This window comes from Staurois parvus, unplaced genomic scaffold (assembly GCF_062004578.1).
Source record: "Staurois parvus isolate SC_StPar_1 unplaced genomic scaffold, SC_StPar_1.0 ptg000049l, whole genome shotgun sequence".
Classification (NCBI taxonomy): Eukaryota; Metazoa; Chordata; class Amphibia; order Anura; family Ranidae; genus Staurois; species Staurois parvus.
In genome coordinates this window covers 3,207,783-3,233,580 of record NW_028317845.1, presented here as the reverse complement: position 1 = coordinate 3,233,580, position 25,798 = coordinate 3,207,783, and the positions used below count along the sequence as shown (strand labels likewise).

At 45.3% G+C, this 25,798-nt stretch overlaps 1 protein-coding gene across 1 annotated transcript in view; it reads left to right on the top strand.

Annotated features, from left to right (window-relative positions):
- Positions 1 to 25,798, top strand: part of GIGYF2 (GRB10 interacting GYF protein 2) — a gene marked incomplete at its 5' end in the record, with an annotated part of 153,929 nt that overhangs the window by 75,926 nt on the left and 52,205 nt on the right. Inside the window, 3 exons of the mRNA XM_089666000.1 lie at positions 46 to 146; positions 21,905 to 22,005; positions 24,359 to 24,475. Of these exons, the coding sequence (XP_089522126.1) occupies positions 46 to 146; positions 21,905 to 22,005; positions 24,359 to 24,475 (319 nt within the window). The remainder of the gene's footprint in view (positions 1 to 45; positions 147 to 21,904; positions 22,006 to 24,358; positions 24,476 to 25,798) is intronic.

The window sequence follows — 25,798 nt, the reverse complement described above, 5'->3', positions numbered from 1 at the left end:
TTTTTTTTTTTTTAGCTAATGCTATGATTTTCTTATTTCTCATAGAATATCTGAACAGACAGTTATTCCTGCATTGTCAAGAGCTATGTCTGTGCCAGATAGCACGCCTTTATGGGAGCTTCAGACAGCTGCTCCTCCACCCACACGTAAGCTTTGCAAGATATAAGCCATAGTCATAGTATGCAAGACAACAGCTTACATGTTTACTTTTGTGTTCTTAAGGAGAGCTCTGGGGTGAATCTGATATCCATAGTAGCTCCCATGTTTTAGGTGCACCGTAGTGGCATTGAGATTCTGAGCATTGTTTGTCTAGAATTATGATTACCCCCTTTGTAGTTCATGCAATTTGCTTTTACATTTAAATGATACAATGTTGTGCTTATCCCGCACTTGGCAAATTATTCAAATTAAATGAAGGTGAGAAAGTAAAAATCCTGACTGCAGCACTCACTAATATTCACACATAAATATCGAAAGACAACTGAAAAAATTGTTGCGCTGTCATGAAAACCTCTAGTTCAATATATAATGTATAACAAATCAAAAAATAAAGCCCTACAAACAAAATATCAAAGTCCACCTAAAGTTTTTTTCAGTTGTCTTTTGACATTTAGATGATAACTTGAGTGTATAGTTTAGGTCTACATTTCAGGTAATTGTGTGAGCGTAGAGTCATATTTGCAGCTTAACCTGGGAAGATAGATGGTGACGATATCTGCTAGAGTTTCATTGATTATCCAGTCATAATCAGATTTTTGCTAACCTTTTACTTGTACTGAGTAACTGGAGTCCCACAGTAGAAGAAATGTATTTTGCTGCTAGTCTCCTCTTTCCACCATCTTGATTTGTGCTTGGGACTTAAAAGCTTAGTTTGTTTTTTTTTTTAAATAAAAACATATTATATTTACCTGCTCTGTGCAATGGATTTGCACAGAGCAGCCCCCATCCTCCTCTACTTGGGTCCCCCACTTACGCTTCTTGCCCCGCCAATGGCTCCCACTGCTATGTCTTAGCTTGGAGAGCCACTGCTCCCATGCACATTTCTGGATCAAAATCTAGCTTAGGTAAGTGGGGGGTGGGCAGCACAAAAAAGGTTTCTTAACATCATGTTTAGAATGCTTAAAGGTAAAAAACCTTCAGCCTTCACAACCACTTTAAAGAATTCTCACCTATAGTGCAGACCTTGCTTTACCACTGTCCAGTTTCTTCACACAGTGACAATATGAGCCTGCAAAAATAACTCGCTGTACATTTAGTAGATGCAAACCCCAGCATTAAAGCTACAAATATGTTTTAACATGGTAATGTCATTTCAGAAGTCATATCCTAAAGTGGAACTTTAGTCAGAAAGATTAGGTCCTGCTAGATCACTTCAGGCTAGCCCCTTTTGCAGCTATAACACTGTAAAACAAAAATAAGTGCCTATACGGTTTAAAATGCAGTAATACACTGCTTCACTATGCTCTGCACATGCTCAGTTGCTCCTTATTTTTAGGCACTGTGCAGAATTTGTAGAGGCCAATCTGCTGACAGAGTAAAGGTTTAATGCTGCTTTGGGCTTCAACAAAATGGTAGCCTCCGGCAAGAAGAAACAGGAGCCATTCTGGAGGCAATTTACAGCACCCACTAATTTTGGTAGCATAATTATTAATGTGGAATGTATGTTTCCTGCTAAAGAACATTATTTGTTATGAAGTTGGGTAAAGTTCCGCTTTAATCATACAGTAAAGGGCACAGGCCTAATATTCATAGACATTGGGTTATAGGCTGCTACTTTCAGGTGATTGTACATGGCAAAGCTTTTGAGGACATGTCCCCTGGGCAATCCCCCTGTAACCATACCCTACTCTAAGTCCTCAGTTTTTTTGCAAGTGTACTAAGATGCTGGACCTCTTCTTCCTTACGAAGGAATCACTTTTAGCTGAAGTAGTTTTTTTTACTTTGGATTTTTCAATCAACTCTTCAAATACAACAAGAAGCAGTACATCCAGATTGGTGCACCATCAGTAAAATCTTTGGAAGCTGTACCCAGACCCCACATGGTGGAGATTGCCTATCATTTTTTCATGCACTGCATCCTGCCCTAGTAATGTGCCCTATTATGTGTATCCTGAGTAGTATTTTGTTCTAGGAAATCGGGAATGTGTTTTAAAAGTATTAACTAACACAGTGGTAATCTTCTCAAACTTGGAGCTTAGTCTCAGGTGGATGACCAGGTGTTAGGACACATCACAGTTTTATCACCACTTCCACCTATATCCGTTTATAAGGTACTCTGGTGCTTCTTATTGCCCCTTTGCTACAGGACATTCAAGGCTCGGGTTGCTGAATATTCCTTCATGGCCATGCTTATTCCATTTCTGCACCCTACTCTGTGAGTACCCCCATTGATCACATTGTCAGAAACCAGGCACAAGGGAACCATGACAAAAGCTCAGGCAAACATTTGCTCTGCCAAAGGCATGTAAAACACTCAGAACAGCTCAGATTAGTGATGCTTCCTTTGCACTGGAGCAGGACCCTTTATTAACACAGGTCTCTGCATCTGATTCTAGCTCTATCTCTGGCACTCAACAAGTGGCCTCACCAAGGTAGTCTTTTCTGCAACTATAATGATATTTCTAAGACATTGAAAGGCTTTATCACAGCCATTGTTTTTCAGTGCTCAAAAGCGCCAGACTTCAAATCTTGAGGGGAATGAAGTGGACCTAGAGGCAATATTAGAGGAGGTTGCAGAAGATTTCTCACCCCAGGCTCCTATAAGCCTAATGTTACAGCTTCACTCAATATGCTTGCCAGTGCTGATATGCTTGCTTCTGCTGTGTGCAAAAACCTTGGCATTTTCACACTTGATTCTCCTCCATCTTATCCATGCCTCTTTGGGTATTAAGACCTGTAAAGTGTAAAAAAGACATTCCCCGTTCTTGGACAAATAGACTGGGCAGTTTGATGATTAGATAAATAATAGAAATAACAAATAAAATCCATAAATATAAACATAAGTCCAGCCACCATAAACAGTGCAATATCAGTGCAGTCCAATATCAACTATTCCGACACCAGATGAAAAGAATACACTCACCAGAGCTATATGCTGATTAAATTATAAACCAGCATGATAGCATTTTGCTCTGGGAGCGATGATCTGCAGGATATCCCAGTAGAGGAACAGCAACCAATAGTGATCCAATCAGCACATATGGAACAGCTAGGCAGCACATATGGAACAGCTAAGCAGCAAACGGTCTTCCAATAACATGGGCGACGCTCGAGGAATCAGAAGTATAACACTCACAGGGAAGGTGTCTAGCCGACACCAGCAATGACAGCCTCTATAATAACACATCAACGAGGGAAAAAACCAAGGGACGAACCTCCTGCACTGCGATCTCACAGCAGACAGCTGGGAGGACCGTCCCGAGGTCACGTCCACTAGGCCACGCCATCTGTGCTATGAGCTGAGGCAAATATACACTCTGAGGATATGCCTTGTTCACCTTTCATTTCAGCGGTTTACAACTATTTTAAAGGATAAGTTCACTTTGGGGAACATGTTACATATTCCACCTGTTGTTAGGGTGTAACATGTTCCTGTTACTGCAGCCACTTGCAGATCTAAACACCTGGTGTGACAGCAGTACGAAGTGCAGTCACTTTTTGATGGCCGCACCATTCATTCACAGAGTTCTGAATGAACTACAAGTAGTGACATCCTTTGTGACCATCGGCTTGTAGTTCTCAATGAACTAAAATGGCACTGTTGAGCACTGTGGTAGTTCATTGATTCTTCCTGTCAGGTAAAACTGCCTGTTAGATGTACAGGCAGACATATTACAATAACAGTCTAGACTAGTCCTGCAATGCCTTTCAGGCTGCGTAAAATTACAAAAAAAAAAATGTAAATGCATTTTTTTACCTGCAAAAAAAAGTGCATTTATTTTTTTTTAAAGATGAACTTTCCTAAGCAACCTTCTTCTGACAGACTCATCCCACTTCAGACTATTTGAAAATTAGATAATCAGCTTCCAGAAATAGTTCTGCAATCTTTTCTTCACCTGAAATACTTGGGCTTCATTCTATACAAAGCCTAAGGAAATAACTTTCTTCCAAAAAAAACAAAATGGCGCTCAAATCTCGTGCTTGCGCCTTCGGGTCAAAGGCATCCATCTGTGAGATGGAAATAGAGTTCTGGGCCTCATGGTGGCTGTTTCATTCAAGCCCCCTCTAACATAACAGCTTGTTGGCATGGAGCAAACACACTTCCCCTGACCTCCCATGCTCTTATCTATCCAAGCAAAGAGTTTCCTAGCTGGGTGAATTTCCACCCCAGTCTTGACAATGGGGAAGTTGTTTCTACCATTTCAATAGAAGATAACACATGCCAGCCTCTCAGGCTGAGGAATGTTTCAATCACCCATGAAAGCTCCCCATCAACATCTTGGAGCTCATAGTGATAGAAATTGTTGTACACCATTGAACACCCCCCACCCCCATCACCACCACCACCTTCTTCAAGGAAGTCTGATCAGAGTGCAATCAGAAAACACCACGGCTATGTCCTGCATCAATCACCAGGCAGGTACCAGGAGTCATAAAGCCTTGAAAAGATCAAACTTGATTATCTCAAGGGTAGAAAACACTGTTCAGCGATCCCTGCTGTTCTCATTACAGGAGTGGACAACTGGACAGCAGATTACCTCAGTCATCAATGTCTGGACCAAGAAGAATAGGCCTTTCACCCCAACACCTTCTACCTGATATGTCAGAGATGGGGGGGGGGGGGGGGGGGGGTTCCAGGCACTGATCTCTAGGTCTCCAGATTCAACCAGTTTGTTCTGTTTGTGGCCAGAATCAAGAAACCTCTAACACAGGCATTGACTCCTTTAAGTATTCCCTGTACTTGTTTCAGGTTAATTTATGCCTCTCTTCCAGTGTGAATTCTGCATTAACTGATCCGCAAAAGAAGAAACCAGTGATTCCAATTACACCATACTGGCCATGTAGAACCAGGTACACAGACATTCTTAGACTGCTAGGAGACTATCCCTGTCATCTTCCAAACAAGCCAGTCTTGCTGGCTTAGGGCCCCCTATTCCATCCTGCTTCAGTCACTGGTTTCAACAGTATGGCTGTTGACATCCATGTCTTGAGGGATATAGGGATTTCTGATTCTGTGATTTTCCATATTGCTAAAAGCAAAGATCGTCACTCCAGAAAGATCTACTATCATACCTGGAAATCCTTCTTTCTTTATCGTACATCACAAGAGACATAGCAGGCTATTCATGACTATGTGGGTTATAGTACACCTATAGGTGAATGGACACTGGCTGGCCAATCAGAGAGGAGGTCCTCCCCTATATACCCCCTCCGATACAGGAAGTATTTCAGTTTTTTCACCAGTGTCTGTAAGGCGGATGGTCACTGAAAGTGTTGCTGTGCTCTTGGAGTATACCTGAAAGTCCAGAATGGTTCCATTAGCGAATCAGGAACTTTAATCGGATCCATTCGGAAAGCCAAAATGGATGGTACCTAAGCCTCGCTGGATAGGAAGAATTCTTGAGGTTTTACCTGTAATGCAGCCTTACGATGCTGGATCCCGCTCGGATGGAACCCAATGCGGTTTTAAATCTGACCAAGGCATTTCCAGTGGGGTGCTATATGGGTTTAAGGCAGTGGCCCCTCAGCATGGGGACTGAGTCCTTGAAGGTCTGTATGACAATGCCCGCCATGATAGGTAAAGGTTGGTGCCTGATGGAAGTCGGGGACAAGCGGCGGAATTGGTAAGATATCACCTTTTTTTTTCTCTCTCTGTAAAGAGAAACAAAGCTCTAAATTGAAACAAAAAAGGAGAGGTGTGACTGAGTTTCCACCAGGGGGAGTGCACGCAATTGTTTCTGAGATGTGCTTGCTCTTCTGTTTTTTGGCCACTAGAAGGGAGTACAGCCGATGGCGCACATGCAGTAGCGGCCGGAAACGGAAGTCGACCGTGTTTGTTTATCTGGAGGCCAGGACACGTGGGCTGCTGCTGAGGAGTCTCTGGTGGCCGGGACACAGAGCGGGCTGTTCTGTAGGGGTACGTGAGTACTCCACTGAGGGGAGTTAGGAGATGCCTTTGCTGGCTCATAAGGCTGCATTTCCATTGAGTGTTTTACTTAAGTGCACAACTTGCATAGCTGTATCTTGAGATCTGTGTTTACTAGTGGAGGTGCACAGATTTGCTCTATCAGAAGTAATGTCTTCCAGAAAGCGTAGTGGGGAGGTGCAGTGCATTAATGTACCACTGCCAGGTCCTGAGGAACCTGGCCGAAGGTCCACTGTAATATACTCTCTGGATAGGCCAGAAGCGACTGGGCCCCTGCGTTTAGCTGGCATTGTGGCTGCTACTGGGGCTTCTGCCTCAGCATGTGTAACCAAGGATGATCTTGCTTCAGCCTTGGCAGGTTTAGAAGATAAGATCGCTGGGATGATTGCATCGGTTTCTTAGGGGACTAAGAAGCTGGATTGATCCCCCTCACTAGAACCACCAATCCTGGAGCAGGAATGGGTGGAGCCTGAGGATGAGGGAGAGCTAGAGGAAGGTCAGGCAGTAGAATGTCTGAGGGAAGAGTCACAGCCTGAGGAGAAATAGGTTGTCTCTGCCTCCCAGTCTCAAAACGTTTTAGTCTAGGACCTCACTGATATGGCATGGTCTGGATTTGGGTTTCCTCCGATAAAAACCTCTGAGGTTACTTATTCTTCCCTGGGCTCTTTGAAGCCTTCACAGAGTACTCAGGTCTTTCCGGTACATCCTCTTCTGGAGCAAATTATGTATGCCAACTGGGATCACCCAGACATGGTTTTTGTTCCACCAAAGAGGTTTTCTTTCCTGTATCCCATGGAACAAAAAGTTATGGGAGTTGCCTGTAGTGGATGCAGCTGTTTCATCCCTGAATAAATCTTAAACATTTCCTGGGAATAATGCACAGTTTTCAAGGGCCCAGCAGATAAGAAGCTGGCACGGTCTGCCACATAGCTAGCTGTGGCAGATATTGGCATTTGCCAGAGAAGCCGGCCCTGGAACCAGTGCAGAGCCTGTAGTGTTTGCAGATGTTCCTAGACACAGTTCAGGCAAAGGTATTTCTGCCTCCAGGGAAACGTTACGCCTTGAGGAACGAGGTTGGCAGTTTGAAAGCCAAGTGGTATCCTTCAATTCGCCTCTGTATATGGTTGCTGGGGAACATGGTGTCCTTATTCGAGGCTATTCCCTATGCCCAATTCCTCTCCAGCCCACCCACAAAGGTACATTCTGTCTGTTTGGAACAAAAAGTTTCCGGCACTGAATTACTGTATGTCTCCAGAGGTACGGCAGAGCCTGAATTGGTGGTTGATGACTCACATTATTGGAGAAGGGAAGATAGATTTGGCCAGTGGTGTGGAAGTTGGTAAACTCCGATGCCAGGCTTTCAGGTTGGGGCGCCATTCTGGAGGAGGCCACAGTACTGGGAACATGGCTTCCACGGGAAAAGGTTCTTCCCATAAATGTCCTGGAACTTCGGGCAGTGAGGCTGACTCTGAGGTATTGGACATCCAGGCTTCAGGGTTGGGCTGTAAGGATTTAATCCAACAATGCCACAGCAGTGGCATACATCAATCGCCAGGGCAGTACCAGGAGTGCTCAGAGTGAGGTGAACTACATTCTGACTTGGGCAGAGAGATACAGTGGATATAAAAAGTCTATATCATAATTTCAGCGCTAGAAATAATAATGATAATATATCAAATAGCAGTATAAAGTGACAAGTGAAAAAGAGCTAACAGCGCAACAAAGTGACAATAGTTTGTCGTCCTATATGGACAAAAATCAGTGATATAAATGCACAATATAAACGTATAACAGTCCACAAAATATTTTTTCCTTAAAACGTGCTTATATCATCCAGTGTATGCGGGTATTGGTCTCTCCTCACAAGATTCACAAGATGACCGCTAGTGCCCTCCTAAATACCATTTACATGCACATTTTGAGTGTGCGTCCAGTGAGTGCAAGCACATCTCATTTCTCTTATCCACAAGAAGTCACGAGCACCTTATTTATTTGAATCTTGTGAGGAGCGACCAATACCCGTATACACTGAATGAGATAAGCACGTTTTTAAGGAAAAATATTTTGTGTACTGTTATACGTTTAGATTGTGCGTTTATGTCACTGATTTTTGTCCATATAGGACGACGCACTATTGTCACTTTGTTGTGCTCTCTATTAGCGCTTTTTCACTTGTCACTATATACTGCTATTTGATATATTATCATTAATATTTCTAGTGCTGCAATTATGATATAGATGATTTCAAGGATTTAGAGGTTTTTTCCTTTTGCAAGCTGCTTTACTGTATCTATTCATTTATTTAATCTAAAGAGTGCTCGCTTGAATATCAATTTTGGATATAAAAAGTCTACACACCCCTGTTAAAATGTCAGATTTCATTGATGTAAAAAAATTAGTGTCCTATAAACTGTGCAACTGAATTAAAAATCAAACAAATCTTTTTTTGGGGAGGGGGGTGGAGTAAACATAAAAAACTAAAATAATGTGGTTGCAGAAGTGTGCACACCCTCTTGTAACTGGGGATATAGCTGTGTTCAGAATTATTTATTTATTTATTTATCGAGTTTATATAGCGCCAAAGGGTTTGCTCAGCGCTGTACAATAGAGGGGGGACAATACATGAAACAGAACAGTAACATCAAACCGCACACGAGGGGTTAGAGGGCCCTACTCTTTCGAGCTTACAATCTAGGAGGGAGGGGGTAGTGGTACAGGAGGAAGTGGCTGTGGGGGATGGAGTGGTAGGAGGAATGAAGGAGAACGGCTGTTAGGTGAGGGTGGGGTAGGCTTCCCTGAAGAGGTGGGTTTTCAGGGAGCGCCTGAAGGTGAGGAGGGAAGGTGACAGTCTGATGGATTGGGGTAGTGAGTTCCAGAGGATGGGGGAGGACCTGGAGAAGTCTTGCAGTCGTGCGTGGGAGGAGGAGACCAGGGAGCAAGATAGAAGGAGGTCCTGTGAAGAGCGAAGGGTACGGGTAGGGTGGTACCTGGGAATCAGGTCGGTGAGGTAGTTAGGGGCAGTGTTGTGAATGGCCTTATAGGTCAGGGTGAGCAATTTAAATTTAATGCGTTGGGCAATGGGGAGCCAGTGGAGGGAGAGGCAGAGGGGGGTGGCAGAGGTGGAGCGGCTGGTGAGGTGGATGAGTCTGGCTGCTGAGTTCAGGATGGTCTGAAGCGGGGAGAGCCTGCACTGGGGTAGGCCGGTGAGGAGGGAGTTGCAGTAGTCCAGGCGTGAGATAATCAGGGAGTGTACTAGTAGTTTAGTGGTGTCTGGGGTAAGGTAGGAGCGTATCTTGGCGATATTGCGGAGGTGGAGTCTGCATGTGTTTGTGAGAGATTTGATATGAGGTTGAAAGGAAAGGTTTGAGTCCAGAATGACGCCAAGGACTTTGGCTTGCTGGGCGGGATTGATGGCGGTGTTGTTGGTAGTGATGGAAAGGATGGGGGGGGGGCGCGGGCTGGGGGGAAGATGAGAAGCTCGGTTTTGGAGAGGTTGAGTTTGAGGAAATGGAGCGACATCCAGTCAGAGATGTCGTTTAGGAGGTGAGTGATGCGGGCGGAGAATGTGGGGGTGAGGTGAGGGGTGGATAGGTAGATTTGAGTATCATCGGCATAGAGGTGGTAATTGAAGCCGTGGGAGTGTATGAGTTTGCCAAGGGAGGAGGTGTAGATGGAGAAGAGAAGGGGTCCAAGGACAGAGCCCTGGGGGACCCCAACAGAGAGGGGGAGTGAGGAGGAGGTGGCACCGTTGTAGGAAACGCTGAAGGAGCGTTGGGATAGATAGGACGAGAACCAGGAGAGAGCGGTGTCTCTGATGCCAAGGGAGAGTAGTTTATTAAGGAGGAGGGGGTGGTCGACTGTGTCAAAGGCCGCGGAGAGGTCTAGGAGGAGGAGGACAGAGTAGTCGCCTTTGGCTTTGGCGGTTAGTAGATCGTTGGTGATTTTGAGGAGGGCAGTTTCGGTGGAGTGTAGGGGACGGAAGCCGGACTGTAGTGGGTCAAGGAGGTTGCTGTCAGTCAGGTGGGCGCTTAGGCGATCGAAGACCAAGCGCTCAAGGAGCTTGGAAGTGAGTGGCAGCAGGGAAATTGGTCTGAGGTTGTTGAGGTCAGTGGGGTCCAGGGAGGGCTTTTTGAGTATGGGGGTGATGTGCGCATGTTTTAGGGGGGAGGGGAAGACGCCAGTAGAGAGGGAGAGATTAAAGATGTGGGTAAGGGAGCGGATGAGGGAAGAGGGGGGTGACCGGAGGAGTTGAGAGGGGATAGGGTCCAGGGGGCAGGTAGTGAGGCGGGCTTCTGAGAAGACTCTGCTGACTTCCTCAGTGGTAGTAGGGCTGAAGGAGTGCAGTGATGGGGGGGTTACGGTAGGCAGGGCCTTGGGTGTGGTGGGGGGCAGTGCCGTTGCGAGGTCAGAGGAGGGGAGAGATGAGGGGGTGATGGAAGGGGGGAGGCTAGATGGGGAGGTAGATTGCAAGTTGACTATGTCCTTGCGGATTGCGTCAATCTTGTTGTGGAGATGAGTGGCAATTTCGTGGGCGGTGAGTGAGGTACTAAGTGGAGGAGGGGGGGGAGAGAGCAGGGAGTTGAAGGTGGAGAAGAGTCGGCGAGGGCAGGTGGAGAGGGTGTTAATCAGGTTAACAAAGTAGGCCTGCTTGGCGGCGTGGAGGGAGGAGGTGTAGGTGAGGAAGGCAGATTTGTAGAGGGAGAATGCATGAGGGGACCTGGTTTTGCGCCATAGTCTCTCCAGCGCACGGCTGCGACGTTTGAGGCATTTAGTGTGGTCGTTCTGCCATGGTTGGAGCGGTCTGGGTTTGATGTTGCGTGTGGTTAGGGGTGCCAGAGAGTCTAGGGTAGCTGATAGTGAGTCGTTGTACGTGTTAGTGGCTAGGTCAGGACATGACAGTGGAAGGATGCTGTCGTGTAAGCGGTCGGCAGCCGAGTGGAGGGGGGCCGGGTGCAGGTTGCGGAGGTTGCGGCTGGTGATGGTTTGGCGCACTGGGGGGGGGAAGTTAGGGGAAGGGGAGGTGGAGAACGTGAGGAGGTGGTGGTCGGAGAGAGGGAAGGGGGTGTTAGTGAAGTGGTTAAGGGTACAGAGGTGGGAGAAGACGAGGTCCAGGGTGTTCCCATTGATGTGGGTGGAGGATTGAGTGTATTGTGTGAGTGTGAAGGAGGAGGTTAGGTGGAGGAGTTGGGAAGTAGCTGGGGTGTTGTCATTGATGGGGATGTTGAAGTCTCCGAGGATGATGGTCGGTAGCTCAGAGGAGAGGAAGAAGGGAAGCCAGGCGGCGAAGTCATCCAGGAAGCGGGCTATGGATCCGGGGGGCCTGTAGATCACTGCGATCCTTAGGGGGGTGAGTGAGAAGAGCCGGATGCAGTGAGCCTCGAAGGAGGAGAAGGTTAGGGAGGGGGGGTTAGGGAGGACCTGGAAGGTGCTCAGCGGTGATAGGAGCAGGCCGACACCACCACCTTTGTGACCGCCCAATCTAGGTGAATGGGACCAGATGAGACCTCCATGGGAGAGTGCCGCAGGGGAGGTAGTGTCAGTGGCCTGTACCCAGGTTTCGGTGATGGCTAGGAGGTTGAGGGAGCGGGAGATAAAGAGGTCATGGATGGCAGTTAGTTTGTTGCAAACCGAATGGGCGTTCAGAAGTGCAACCGAGAGAGGGGGGATGGATGCGGGGAGGAGGTGCACAGGTATGAGGTTGAGGGGGTTGCGGCGGCTGGCGGGGGCAGGGGGGTCCCTGGAGGGGGGGAGAGGTGGTGAGGGGCCAGGGTTCGAGGAGATGTCCCCGGCGGATAGGAGAAGGAGAAGGGTGAGGAGGGTGGCATGGGAATGGGAGGTGTAGGAGCGTGTGGGTCTGGTAGTGGTGGCACGTGGGTCGACCGGGGAGTGGAGTACCAGGAGGAGGTGGTGAGTGCCATAGTGGGGAGAGGGCAGAAGTGAAGGGGCAATGTAGAGCTGTTTTGGGGGGGTGGGCGGGTAGAGGGAGGCGATTTTTGGGATGGAGGAGAGGAAGACGAGGAGGAGAAGTGCAGGTGGCATGCTGGGGTGAGTGCAGTGCTGTTCGGGTCGGGGGAGGTGAAGGGATATGGGTCAGGGCGAGGTGATGTGGAGAGTCTGTATCACCGTGGAGGAGTCCACTAGAGTCCTTCTGTAGCTGCAATCTGTGAGTGCAGTATGCTGGCGTCCGAGGGGTCTTCAGTGGGTCCGGTGGATCGGCGAGTGGAGGGGTCGTAGGGTGCGATGTCTGGGGGTGTTGGTAGGCACAGTGTCTGGTGATGTTGGTGGCTAGAGATTCGCTGGGTGGTCCGGGAGATTCGCTGGGCGACGTCTTGATTCGCTGGGTGGTCCGGGTGTTGGGTGTCCAGAGGTGGTAGCTGGGTGCCCGGTAGCTGGGTGCTGGGTGTCCAGGAGTGGTAGCTGGGTGCCCGGTAGCTGGGTGCTGGGTGTCCAGGGGTGGTAGCTGGGTGCCCGGTAGCTGGGTGTCCAGGGGTGGTAGCTGGGTGCCCGGTAGCTGGGTGGTAGCTGGGTGCCCGGTAGCTGGGTGGTGGGTGTCCAGGGGCGGTAGCTGGGTGCCCGGTAGCTGGGTGCAGGGTGTACAGGGGTGGGCCCAGAACCGATGTATGGGTTGGGCAGCGGAGCAGCGATCAGTGGGCCTGAGCTGATTCCTGGTGGTCAGGGATGGACACAGGGCTAGTGGGGAGGGCCCTGCGAAGGCTGGCAGGTCTGTGGGGATCGGTGGTGGCAGCTTACCCGTTCTGGTGGTGCTGCCGTGCAGGTATCCTGGGGTGGTCCTGGGCTGCTGTCAGCTTGGTGGTCCTTGCTTGCTGTTCCTGGTGGTCCAGGGTAGTCAATGAGGACAGCAATCACATTCAAAATCATGTTAAATAGGAGTCAGTACACACCTGCAATCATTTAAAGTGCCTCTGATTAACCCCAAATAAAGTTCAGCTGTTCTAGTAGGTCTTTCCTGACATTTTCTTAGTCGCATCCTACAGCAAAAAGCCATGGTCTGCAGAGAGCTTCCAAAGCATCAGAGGGATCTAATTGTTAAAAGGTATCAGGAGAAGGGTACAAAAGAATTTCCAAGGCATTAGATATACCATGAAACACAGTGAAGACAGTGACATTACCAAGAACTGGATGTCCCTCCAAAATTGATGAAAAGATGAGAAGAAAATCGGTCTGGGAGGCTGCCAAGAGGCCTACAGCAACATTAAAGGAGCTGCAGGTATATCTGGCAAGTACTGGCTGTGTGGTACATGTGACAAAAATTTCCCGTATTCTTATGTCTGGGCTATGAGGTAGAGTGGCAAGATGGAAGCCTTTTCTTACAAAGAAAAACATCTAAGTCTGGCTAAATTTTGCAAAAACACATCTGAAGTCTCCCAAAAGCATGTGGGAAAACGTGTTACGATTGATGAAACCAAGGATTAACTTTTTGGCCATAATTCCAACAGATATGTTTGGCTAAAAAAAAACACTGCACTTCACCAAAAGAACACCATACCCACAATGAAGCATGGTGGTGGCAGCATCATGCTTTAGGCCTGTTTTTCTACAGCTGGAACTGGGCCTTAGTCAAATTAGAGGTAATTATGAACAGTTCAAAATACCAGTCAATATTGGCACAAAACCTTCAGGCGTCTGCTATAAATCTGAACATGAAGAGGAACTTCATCTTTCAGCATAACAACCCAAAGCATACATTCAAATCAACAAAGGAATGGCTTCACCAGAAGATTAAAGTTTTAGAATGGCCCAGACAGATCCCAGACCTGAATCCGATCGAAAATCTGTGGGGTGATCTGAAGAGGGCTGTGCACAGGAGATGCCCTAGCAATCTGGCAAATTTGGGGTTTTTTTTGCAAGGAAGAGTGGGTAAATATTGCTAAGTCAAAATGTGCCATGCTGATAGACCCAAAAAGACTTGAGTGCTGTAATTAAATCAAAAGGTGCTTCAACAAAGTATTAGTTTAAGGGTGTGCACACTTATGCAACCATATTATTTTAGTTTTTTATTTTTACTTCCCTCCACCTAAAAGATTTCAGTTTGTTGTTCAACTGAGTTGTTCAGTTTATAGTTTACATTAAAGGTGTAAAGTTCTGAAATGATTTATCTTGGTCTCTTTTTTTACATTACAGAAACCAGACATTTTTAACGGATGTGTAGACTTTTTATATCCACTGTATGTTCCAAGTCTGTCAGCAGTGTTTATTCCAGGTGTTGAAAATTTGGCAGGCGGATTACAGTGGGGCAAAAAAGTATTTAGTCAGCCACCAATTGTGCAAGTTCTCCCACTTAAAAAGATGTGAGAGACCTGTAATTGGCATCATAGGTGGACCTCATCTTCATTATGTCCATGTACCAGGTCCTCCTGGACCAGTCCAAAGCAATCGGTATCACCGGAATAGACTCCTGCCGAATCCTGCGCACGAGTAGACTGGGCAGCAGCTGGATAGGAGAAAAGGCATAAATCCGTGAGAATTGGTTCCAGGGAATCACTAAGGTGTCTACTCCTGCCGCGTGAGGTTATCTTACCTTGGACACAAAAAGACCGACCTTAATGTTGAACCTGGATGCCAATAGACCTACATCTAGGCAACCCCATCGCTGGCAGATTTCCTTGAAAATATCGGAATGCGAAGCCCATTCCCCTGGAATCAATTGCCAGCAACTGATATACAGTGGAGCAAAAAAGTATTTAGTCAGCCACCAATTGTGCAAGTTCTCCCACTTAAAAAGATGTGAGAGGCCTGTAATTGGCATCATAGGTAGACCTCAACTATGAGAGACAAAATGAGGAAAAAAATCCAGACAAATCACATTGTCTGATTTGGAAGAATTTATTTGCAAATTATGGTGGAAAATAAGTATTTGGTCAATATCAAAAGTTCGTCTCAATACTTTGTTATATATTCTTTGTTGGCAATGACAGAGGTCAAACGTTTCCTGTAAGTCTTCACAAGGTTGGCACACACTGTTGCTGGTATGTTGGCCCATTCCTCCATGCAGATCTCCTCTAGAGCAGTGATGTTTTGGGGCTGTCGCTGGGCAACACGGACTTTCAACTCCCTCCAAAGGTTTTCTATGGGGTTGAGATCTGGAGACTGGCTAGGCCACTCCAGGACCTTGAAATGCTTCTTACGAAGCCACTCCTTCGTTGCCCGGGCGGTATGTTTGGGATCATTGTCATGTTGGAAGACCCAGCCACGTTTCATCTTCAATGCCCTTGCTGATGGAAGGAGGTTTGCACTCAAAATCTCACGACACATGGCCCCATTCATTCTGTCCTGTACATGGATCAGTCGTCCTGGTCCATTTGCGGAGAAACAGCCCCAAAGCATGATGTTGCCACCCCCATGCTTCACAGTAGGTATGGTGTTCTTTGGATGCAACTCAGCATTCTCTCTCCTCCAAACACGACGAGTTGTGTTTCTACCAAACAGTTCTATTTTGGTTTCATCTGACCATATGACATTCTCCCAATCCTCTTCTGGATCATCCAAATGCACTCTAGCAAACTTCAGACGGGTCCGGACATGTACTGGCTTAAGCAGGGAGACACGTCTGGCACTGCAGGATCTGAGTCCCTGGCGGTGTAGTGTGTTACTGATGGTAGCCTTTGTTACCTTGGTCCCAGCTCTCTGCAGGTCATTCACTAGGTCCCCCCCCCCCGTGTGGTCCTGGGATTTTTGCTCACCGTTCTTGTGATCATTTTGACCCCACGGGGTGAGATCTTGCGTGGAGCCCCAGATCGAGGGAGATTATCAGTGGTCTTGTATGTCTTCCATTTTCTAATTATTGCTCCCACAGTTGATTTGTTCACACCAAGCTGCTTGCCTATTGCAGATTCAGTCTTCCCAGCCTGGTGCAGGTCTACAATTTTGTTTCTGGTGTCCTTCGACGGCTCTTTGGTCTTCACCATATTGGAGTTTGGCGTGTGACTGTTTGAGGTTGTGGACAGGTGTCTTTTATACTGATAACAAGTTCAAACAGGTGCCATTGATACAGGTAATGAGTGCAGGACAGAGGAGCCTCTTAAAGAAGAAGGTACAGGTCTGTGAGAGCCAGATATCTTGCTTGTTTGTAGGTGACCAAATACTTATTTTCCACCATAATTTGCAAATAAATTCTTTCCGAATCAGCCAATGTGATTGTCTGGATTTTTTTTTCTCATTTTGTCTCTCATAGTTGAGGTCTACCTATGATGCCAATTACAGGCCTCTCTCATCTTTTTAAGTGGGAGAACTTGCACAATTGGTGGCTGACTAAGTACTTTCTTGCCCCACTGTATATCAGTTGCTGGCAATTGATTCCAGGGGAATGGGCTTCGCATCCCGATATTTTCAAGGAAATCTGCCAGCGATGGGGTTGCCTAGATGTAGGTCTATTGGCATCCAGGTTCAACATTAAGGTCGGTCTTTGTGTCCAAGGTAAGATACCCTCACACGGCAGGGGTAGACACCCTCGTGATTCCCTGGAACCAATTCTCACTGATTTATGCCTTTTCTCCTATCCAGCTGCTGCCCCGTCTACTCTTACGCAGAATTCGGCAGGAGTCTATTCCGGTGATACCGATTGCTTTGGCCTGGTCCAGGAGGACCTGGTACACGGACATAATGAAGATGGCAGTAGATGGGCTGTGGGCCCTGCGATATCATCCAGACCAGGTCCTATATTATACCCAGCTTTACGGTCACTAAATTTGACAGCGTTGGCTATTGAAAGCCAGATCCTGAAAGATAGGGGAATGTTGGGTTTTTTCATCCCCATCATGTTGGGTGCTAGAAAGGAAGTTTCTAGGAACATATATTGCAGAACCTGGAAGGCTTACATTGCCTGGTGTGAGGTTAACAAATGGCACCCACAAAAGTATGTGATTGGCAGGATTCTGTTATTTCTTCAAACAGAGTTGCAGGAGAATATGGCTGTTGGTACCATTAAGGGCCAGGTTTCAGAATTAGCTTTTTTTTTCCCCCAAGAGGCCCATTGCGAATCACTCTTTGGTATGCACTTTTTTACAAGCAGGATGCGTATGGATCCTCCTGTGAGGTTGCCTTTGTGTCCTTTGGACCTGAAATTGGTTTTGAAGGTTTTGCAAAAAACACCATTTGAACCTATTGGAGAGATTCCACTGGTCCTTTTTGTAAGGTGTTGTTTCTAGTGGCAATCACTTCTGCGAGAAGGGTGTCAGATCTGGCAGCTCTATCTTGCAGAGAACCATTTCTGGTTTTGCATCAGGATAAAGTGGTGTTGCAACCTCATCTGTGCTTTTTACCAAACATGGTTTCTAGCTTTCATCTCAGTCAGGACATAGTTCTGCCTTCATTCTTTCCTAGGCCTCCGTGAGTAAGGGAAAGATCTCTGCATGCCTTGGATGTGGTTCATGCTGTAAGGGTCTTCTAGAAGGCGACAGCACAGGTCAGGAGGTCAGATGCTCTAATTGTACTGCCAGAGGGGCCTAGGAAGGGGCAGGCGGCATCCAAGGCTACTTTTTCTCATTGGATCCTCCAATTGATCATTCAAGCCTATGGTTTGAAAGGTAAAGTCCCACCCTTTTCAGGTGAAGGCACACTCTACCAGGAGTGTGGGGTGCATCTTGGGCAATCTGAATATAGGAGTGAAACCCCTGCACTACCTCAATAATGAGAGAGAGGGAAAAATAAACGCACACAAGCAGAAAATAAAATAAAAATAGTGTGATGATAGTGGCTGTTGGTAACATCAAATTGTGTTCCCACAATAGTAAAGCAAATTAAAAATAAGTTACGTAGCGCTGCTAAATAATAGCTACAAAAAATAAGAGTGACATAGCTGAATAAAACGTTCATAATGAGTCCATATATGTAAAATCAATCAATTTGTAATAAAGATTCTTCCATAATTCATGCGTTTTCTTCTTGTGCTCATATCCCAAACACCATCAAGTAAAATAGTGCACATAATATATAGTGCCACCTCAGTGCTCACAGAACTCTCACCTCAGAGCACATGGAAATGTGCTTTATAATATCAAATAGACCAAAGGATTTTCTTTTTTTCAATCCACAGCCATGTGATAGTAATCAAACAACTTTGAGCTTTCAATAGATTGTCAAACCAGAGCCAGGGATCAGTCCCTTTAAGGGTGATAGAAGTCGCACATTCCTATCCTTAAAAGGGAACAAAGGATACTCCTCCCATGGTGCAGTATGTACTAATATAGAAAATGTATTAGGAAGCAGTAATACACTCACATGTAGTAAATTAATAAAATGCCATAAAATCATCAGACGCAAGCTTCACTTGTCAGCTGAACTCACTATTCATGTCTGCCCAGAGCCAAGCCCCTTATGCATTAGATCACGCCCACGTGACTTCATCAGAAGTCAGATTATGGACGTTTTATTCAGCTATGTCACACTTTTATTTTTTGTACCTATTATTTAGCAGTGCTACATCACTTATTTATTTTTTATCTTGGGCAATCCGCCATCAGATGTCAGTGGCTCAGGTTTGCAAGGCCGCTATATGGTCTTCGGTTCACATATTCAGAAGGTTCTACCAGGTGGGTGCCAGTGCCGCAGAGGATTCTGCCTTTGGCCGCAGTGTTTTACGGACGGCTGAGTAGGTCCTGAGGGATTATTGAAGGTGGCTATCATGGTGTCACCCTCCCCTCAAATTTCTAATTGCTTTGGAACATCCCACATAGTTATGAATAGCCTGTTCTGTGTCCCGTGATGTACGATAAAGAAAATTGGATTTTTTTTCTACATATGTACCTGTAAAATCCATTTCTTGGAGTACATCATGGGACACAGAGGTCCCACCCCTCTTTATGGAATTTTCATTGCTTGCTACAAAAACTGAAGTACTTCCTGTATAGGAGGTGTTATATAGGGGAGGACCTCTTCTCTGATTGGGCGGCCTGTGTCCATTCACCTATAGGTGGCTTATACTCCACATAGTCATGAATAGCCTGTTCTGTGTCCCTTGATGTAAGAAATGGATTTTACAGGTAAGTATGTAGAAAAAATCCAATTTTTTCTTGTTCAAACACAGGCACTTCCATCCCAGAGATTATTTCATGCTCAGAGTTCTGCCCTTCCTACAATCAGGAATTGACCAGAACTTTACTTTAAATACTCTTAGGGGACAGGTTTCAACCTTGTTGATTCTTTTACATCGGGGGTCAGTAACCTGAAGATCACGATCTACCAGTAGATTGTGGCCAGGTGACTGGTAGATCACGGTCTGGGCTTGCTGACCCGCCATTCCAGAGCTTTAAACAGAGTGCAGAGGGACTACTTGTAAAGTTGGCGTTGTAGTAGGGAGCAAGAGCTGCATAAGCTGATGCCTCCTCTGTAGTGCTGACTCCTGTCCCATATGGAGTGATACCAACTGCACTCCTGTGATCCTGGCTAGCAGTCTCCATAGTGGTACCAGCAGCAGGAAAGAAGAGAGCTTCAAGTCAGTGTGAGGCAATACACTGGGCATAATGATCTAGGGCTGCTTTCACACTGGTGCACTGCAGCTGCAGCTTTCTTGTGAGTTTGGTGCACTTTCTGAAAGTGCACTAAAACTCCTCAATTCAGACGTTTTGGTGCGCTTTCAGAAAGCCACACCTGAAGTATATAGTCTATGGCAAAGCGCAGCTAACCCACGAAAGTCGCAATGCAGCTAAACCGCACAACATCAGTGTGAAAGCTGCCTTATAGGGCCTCAGAACAGTAGGGGTTCATTTACATTTGCAGTTTGGGGGTGTAAAACCCCATAGTTAAGTGTTTTTACCACACCCGCCCCAACCTCATTCGCTGTAGCTGCAGTGACTAAAAGTTTACACATGCCGCAGCAGGAGCTATATGCTTTGTCGAGGTTGGTGGGTGTAGCACCTGCCAAGCATGACCCATTGAAGTAAATGAAGCCGCTCTGCAAGTGCCCTGCAACCTTCTGCAGTATAGCAAAAAGGTGGTTAAATCAGGCAGCATTGTATTGCTTTCTCACCCTTTGCTTTAACCCCTTGAACCCCTCAGAAGCATGCAGTTGCGGGGCCCTATTTACTTGAATGGTTCATTCTCAGCAGGCAGTAGCACACGCTAAAAGCAAAAGGGGGTTTAATTGCTGCTGCAGCATGTGTACACGTTTGGCTGCTGCCTCAGCAGCTAAAGGGGGTAGGGACTAGGGGGCGGTAAAACCATTACTCAGCCCCCAACTTTACGTGTGAACGAGCTCTAAGGGTGCTGCTGCCAAATGCAGCAAAGGGTTCATTCACAAGTGCAGCAGACACTGCTGCTCCTCAGAAAAACGATCAGAGTGTGTTTGACAGGTGGTGAGGAGGCGATATGTTGCCTCTTCACCACCTCCTCACCACCTAATTTAAACCCATGATTGCCTTGCAATGCGATTGCGACGCAGTAGTACGGCAAAATCAGGATTAAGGAAGCGACATTGTGCCTGGTGATCTTTGCAATCTTCAATGTTTTTCAGATCTACACCTTTTCACGGTTTCCTACCCCTGTTTTATATAAACCCCTGACTTTGCTTTCCTTTGTAAAAAAAAAAAAAAAAAAAATCTATTCAATGTGTTTCTTGTATCAGACCTCCCCATAGAACCCTGTGCTTCCTTGGAACCTTTGTTTGGTTTTCTCTGCCCTACAGGAACCACCCTTTGAACCCCATCAGAGAACTCCCCCTGGATGATCTCTCCTTCAAGATAGCCTTCTTGGTGGCTATTACATTTGGTCAGAAGTGTCTCTGAGTTAGCAGATATCTTTTTGTAATGAACTGTTCCTCATTCTTCACAAGGGACTAAGTAGTCTTGCACTGAAGGCCCTCCTTTCTTCCTAAAGTAGTGTCAGCCTTCCTCCTTGGTTGTTCGCTCCTAAACACTCTTAAGAAGATTGCATTTCACAGTCTGGACATTGTTAAATCATCAGAATGTACCTATAGGCTACAGCTTCTGTTGGTAAGACAAACTCTTTATATGTCCTACCCTCAGGACCTTGCAGGACACATCCTGCTTCAATTTACCCCATTACTCGGTGGATAAGACAACTTATGTTAAATGCTTACTCTCTAAAGGATAAAGCACCTCCTGCAGTAATATGCGCTCTGCCTACCAGATTGGTAGAAATGTCTTAGGCATTCCGACATCAAGCCTCTATTGCCCAGCTTCGTAAATCTGCCATCTGGTCTTCTGTTCATACCTTTTCCATGGATGCCCAATCCTCTGCAGATGCAGCTTTCAAGCAGAAGATTCTTGCAGTAGCACTGCAAGTTGGGTCTACTGACCCTTGTTATTGTTGGGCCTGTTGGCACAACTCTGCTTGCCCACCAATGTTGTTGCCCACCATTATCATTCATTGCTTGGGGATGTCCCATGAATATCAAGCCTGTGTCTTGTACTGCACGATTCAGATAAGATATTTTGAATTACCTGTAAATACTATATTTTTGAGTACAGGATTCAGGCCACACTCCCTTTTGTTTCTGTGGTACTCTGCATTGCTTGACTTAAAATTGTGGTAGGATTATAGGGAGCATGTCGTTAAAAGCTTTGCCAGTGTCCAGTCACCTGAAGGTGTAGCAGCTTATGACCCAGTAACTATGAATATTCAGCCTGTGTCCTGTACTGTACTCCAAGATATGGAATTGACAGGTATTATAAAATTCCTTTTTTTTCTATTTGTTATAGGTTAGCTGTTTTATTTTTTGGGTATTTTAGTGCTTTTTTATTTAAAGTTTTTCCTTAATTATTCTTGCTTGTGCTTTGATGATATTCTTAATCTCTATCAGTTTTAAATCACTATCTTTAATTCTACCATCCCTTTGCTTTTTAGTGTGGGAGGGAAGCAGTGTGTGGGACCTACCTGTAGAGCCGGCATCTCAGGGAGCTTCAAGAGAGCAGCTGGAACAAATGGAAAAAGCAAAAGCTGCCAAGGTAAAAATAGTCATTCAAATTAGAGCATCCCATTGTTAATGTAATAAATTGAAACCCCTGTGCTGCCTAAATAATAGGACAAAGTGTAATGAATGTGACAATGATGGCTGCTGCTAATATCAAATTGTGTTCCCACAATAAAGATAAAAAATAAACGAGATGTTGCGATGTTATAAGGTAACTATAAATAAAAAGACAATGAGGACAAAACTGAATAAAACGTCCATATATGTGAAATCAATCAATTTTCATTAATTGATAAAGTTCTTCAACAATTCATGTGTTTTTCTTCTTGTACTGATATCCCAAACACCATCAAGTGAAACAGTGTGCATTATACAAGTAGTGCTACATCAGTGCTCACAGAACTCTCACCTCAGAGCACATGAAAATGCACTTAGCAATAACAAGTAGTCAGAAGGATTCTTCACTTTTTCAGTCCACAACCATGTGACAGTAATCAGACACCTTTGAACTTTCAATAGAATGCTAGAGCTAGGAATCGGTCCCTTTTTAAAGGTAATGGAGGTTGCACGTTTCTGTCCTTAAAAGGACACTACCATGGTACAGTATGTTCTAGCATAATAAATTCTTAAATACGTATACTAGTACATACTGCACCATGGGAGTGTCCTTTGTTCCTTTTTAAGGATAGAAATGTGCGACCTCTATTACCTTTTAAAGGGACCGATCCCTGGCTCTGGTTTGGATTACTATCACGATTGTGGATTGAAAAAGTGAAGAATCCTTCTGTCTACTTCTTATTACTAAGTGCATTTTCATGTGCTCTGAGGTGAGAGGTCTGTGAGCACTGAGGTGGCACTACTTGTATAATGCACACTGTTTCACTTAATGGTGTTTGGGATATCAGTACAAGAAGAAAGACATATGAATTGTTGAACTTTATCACTGAATGAAATTGATTGATTTCACATATATGGACATTTTATTCCGTTTTGTCCTCATTGTCTTTTTATTTATAATTACCTTATAGCAGCACCACATCACTTGTTTGTTTTCCATTGTTAATGTAGCCACATAAAATGATGAAATGATTGCATCATTGCATTACAGAGCAAACGTCCAATCCATTAGCCTTATACCACACCCTGCAAGTGGCTATGTGCCAAGTACATTGGATCCTTCCTTCTGTTTCATGCCCTCCTTTTTAAGATCTTGAAACCCTAAGTCATATATTATATTTAAGATTATACACATTTTCTCTTGTTTATTGGGAGACACAGTAGCATTTCTCTGTAAATATCCTTCTTGTAACCCTGGGGATCAGAATATATTTCTCAGTGAACCTGACAAAAAAAAGCATTTATAGTGAGTACCAAAATATATACATATACGTTTTTGAAATTTCTTATTAATAGACAGTCATTTGTACAAACAGGTGGGAGGGTCTCTCTTATATGGACATTAAGCTTTGTTTCAAACTGAATGCGGCTTTCAAATTGTGCTACTTCAGCTGAAGTAGCATGATTTCAAAGCCGTAAGTCAGTGCGATTTCATGTGTGGCTTGCTGACATCTGTTCAACCTCATGCACAGATGTCAATGAAAGTCACACATGAAATCGCCAAAAATAGTGCAAGAATCTTTTTCAAAATTTGTTCAAGTCGGAGCCCAATTTGAACAGTTCCATCGGCACAAATCAGGTACGACTTGTGCTATTTTGAACTATCAAATTGCATTGGTGTGAATGGGGGCTAACTCCGAGAAATGACATATTGTGATAGGGGAAGCTATGGGAAGTTCAGTGTACTAAAATCCTTCTCCTGTTTCTTTAGTTCTTCCTCTGACCCCTTGGCTTCTATAAGCGCATCTGTATTCAAAAAGGATTTATTTCATGGTAGTGGGACGAGGTTTGTTCCCTCAGCAGCTTATTCACTCTAGGAGACTTCTATCCTAGTACGGTGCTGATGGGCTGAGCTTGGCTTTTCAGCAGAGCCACCTCTGTCTCAACCTATAGAGATTCCCTGAGAATGTACATTTATATGGAAATGCTTTATCACTAATGTATCCTCCATGTAAAGCATTCCTTTAGGCCCAGTGTTCATCAAACGTTTTAGTATCATTTTACCACCACCACATTCTCCTTCCCATCAGAGTCACTCCTTCCTATCAGAGGCATAAAAAGGTTCATCCATGCCCAGTTAGCATAGTGTGGATCTATTATTTACTTAGATGTTGGTATACACTGGTTACTTGGATAACCTAATGATGGAACACTAGTCTGTTCTTTTGCTCCTGAATAATGGCTTAGGTGGCCAGGATTTCTATACTTATATCATCTATAATAATGTTCTGTAATAATGAAAAATAAAGTAATGGATCTTGACTTTCAAGATTGAGCAGGAGAGAAGGGAAGCAGAATTAAGGGCCAAGCAAGAAGAGGAGTGTCGACGTCTTGAAGAGGAGGAGAGGAAAAGAAAAGAAGAGCTGGAGCTAGCACGTCGAAAACAGGTATTACAGTTTGCGCAGCAACTGCAAAATAAAGGGAGACGGTGAAGTTAAATATAATTTAAGAGTGTTTAGAGAAGGGTCCTGCTCATGAGAGCTTACCATCTAAAAGAGAGATACAGTGAGGAACAGAAATATTTGAACACCCTGCTATTTTGCAAGTTATCCCACTTAGAAATCATGGAGGGGTCTGAAATTCACATTGTAGGTGCATTCCCACTCTGAGAGACAGAATTAAAAAAAAAAGTTCAGGAAATCACATTGTATGATTTTTAAAACATTTTTTTTTCTTGCACTGCTGAACATAAGTATTTGAACACCTAAGAAACAGCAAGAATTCTGGCTCTCAAAGACCTGTTACTGTGTTTTTAAAAAAGTCCATCTCTACTCCACTCATTAATCTAACTTAGTAGCACCTGTCTGAGCTCTTTAAAGACACCTGTCCACCCCACAGTCAGTCAGACGCCAACTATTACTATGGGCAAGACCAAAGAGCTGTCAAAAGACACCAGAGACAAAATTGTGGACCTCCACAAGGCTGATAAGGGCTGCAGGGCAATTGCCAAGCAGCTTGGTGAAAATAGATCAACTGTTGGAGAAATTGTTAGAAAATGGAAGAGGCTAAAGACGACTGTCTGTCTCCCTCGGACTGGGGCTCCATGCAAGATCTCACCTCGTGGGGTATCACTGATGATAAGAAAGGTGAGGAATCAGCCCAGAACTACAAGGGAGGAGCTGGTCAATGACATGAGAGCTGGGACCACAGTTTTAAAGGTCACTGTTGGTAGAACACTACGCCATCATGGTTTCAAATCATGCATTACACGGAAGGTTCCCCTGCTCAAGTCATCACATGTCCAGGTCCGTCTGAAGTTTGCCAATGACCATCTGGATGATCCAGAGGAGGCATGGGAGAAAGTCATGTGGTCAGATGAGTCTATTATTATTATTATTATATAGTATTTATATAGCGCCAATAGTTTGCTCAGCGCTGTACATTATAGTGGGAGACAGTACAGTAACAATACAATGAGATACACGAGGGGTTCGAGGGCCCTGCTCCTTGGAGCTTACAATCTAGGAGGGAGGGGAGAGTGGTACAGGAGGAAATAGCTGTGGGGGATGGAGTGGTGGGAAGAGCGGAGGAGATCAGCAATTAGGTGAGGGCTGGGTAGGCTTCTCTAAAGAGATGTGTTTTCAGGGTGCGCCTAAAGGTGAGGAGGGTAGGTGACAGTCTGATGGATTGGGGTAGTGAGTTCCAGAGGACGGGGGAAGCCCTGGAGAAGTCCTGGAGACGGGCATGGGAGGAGGAGACCAGGGAACTGG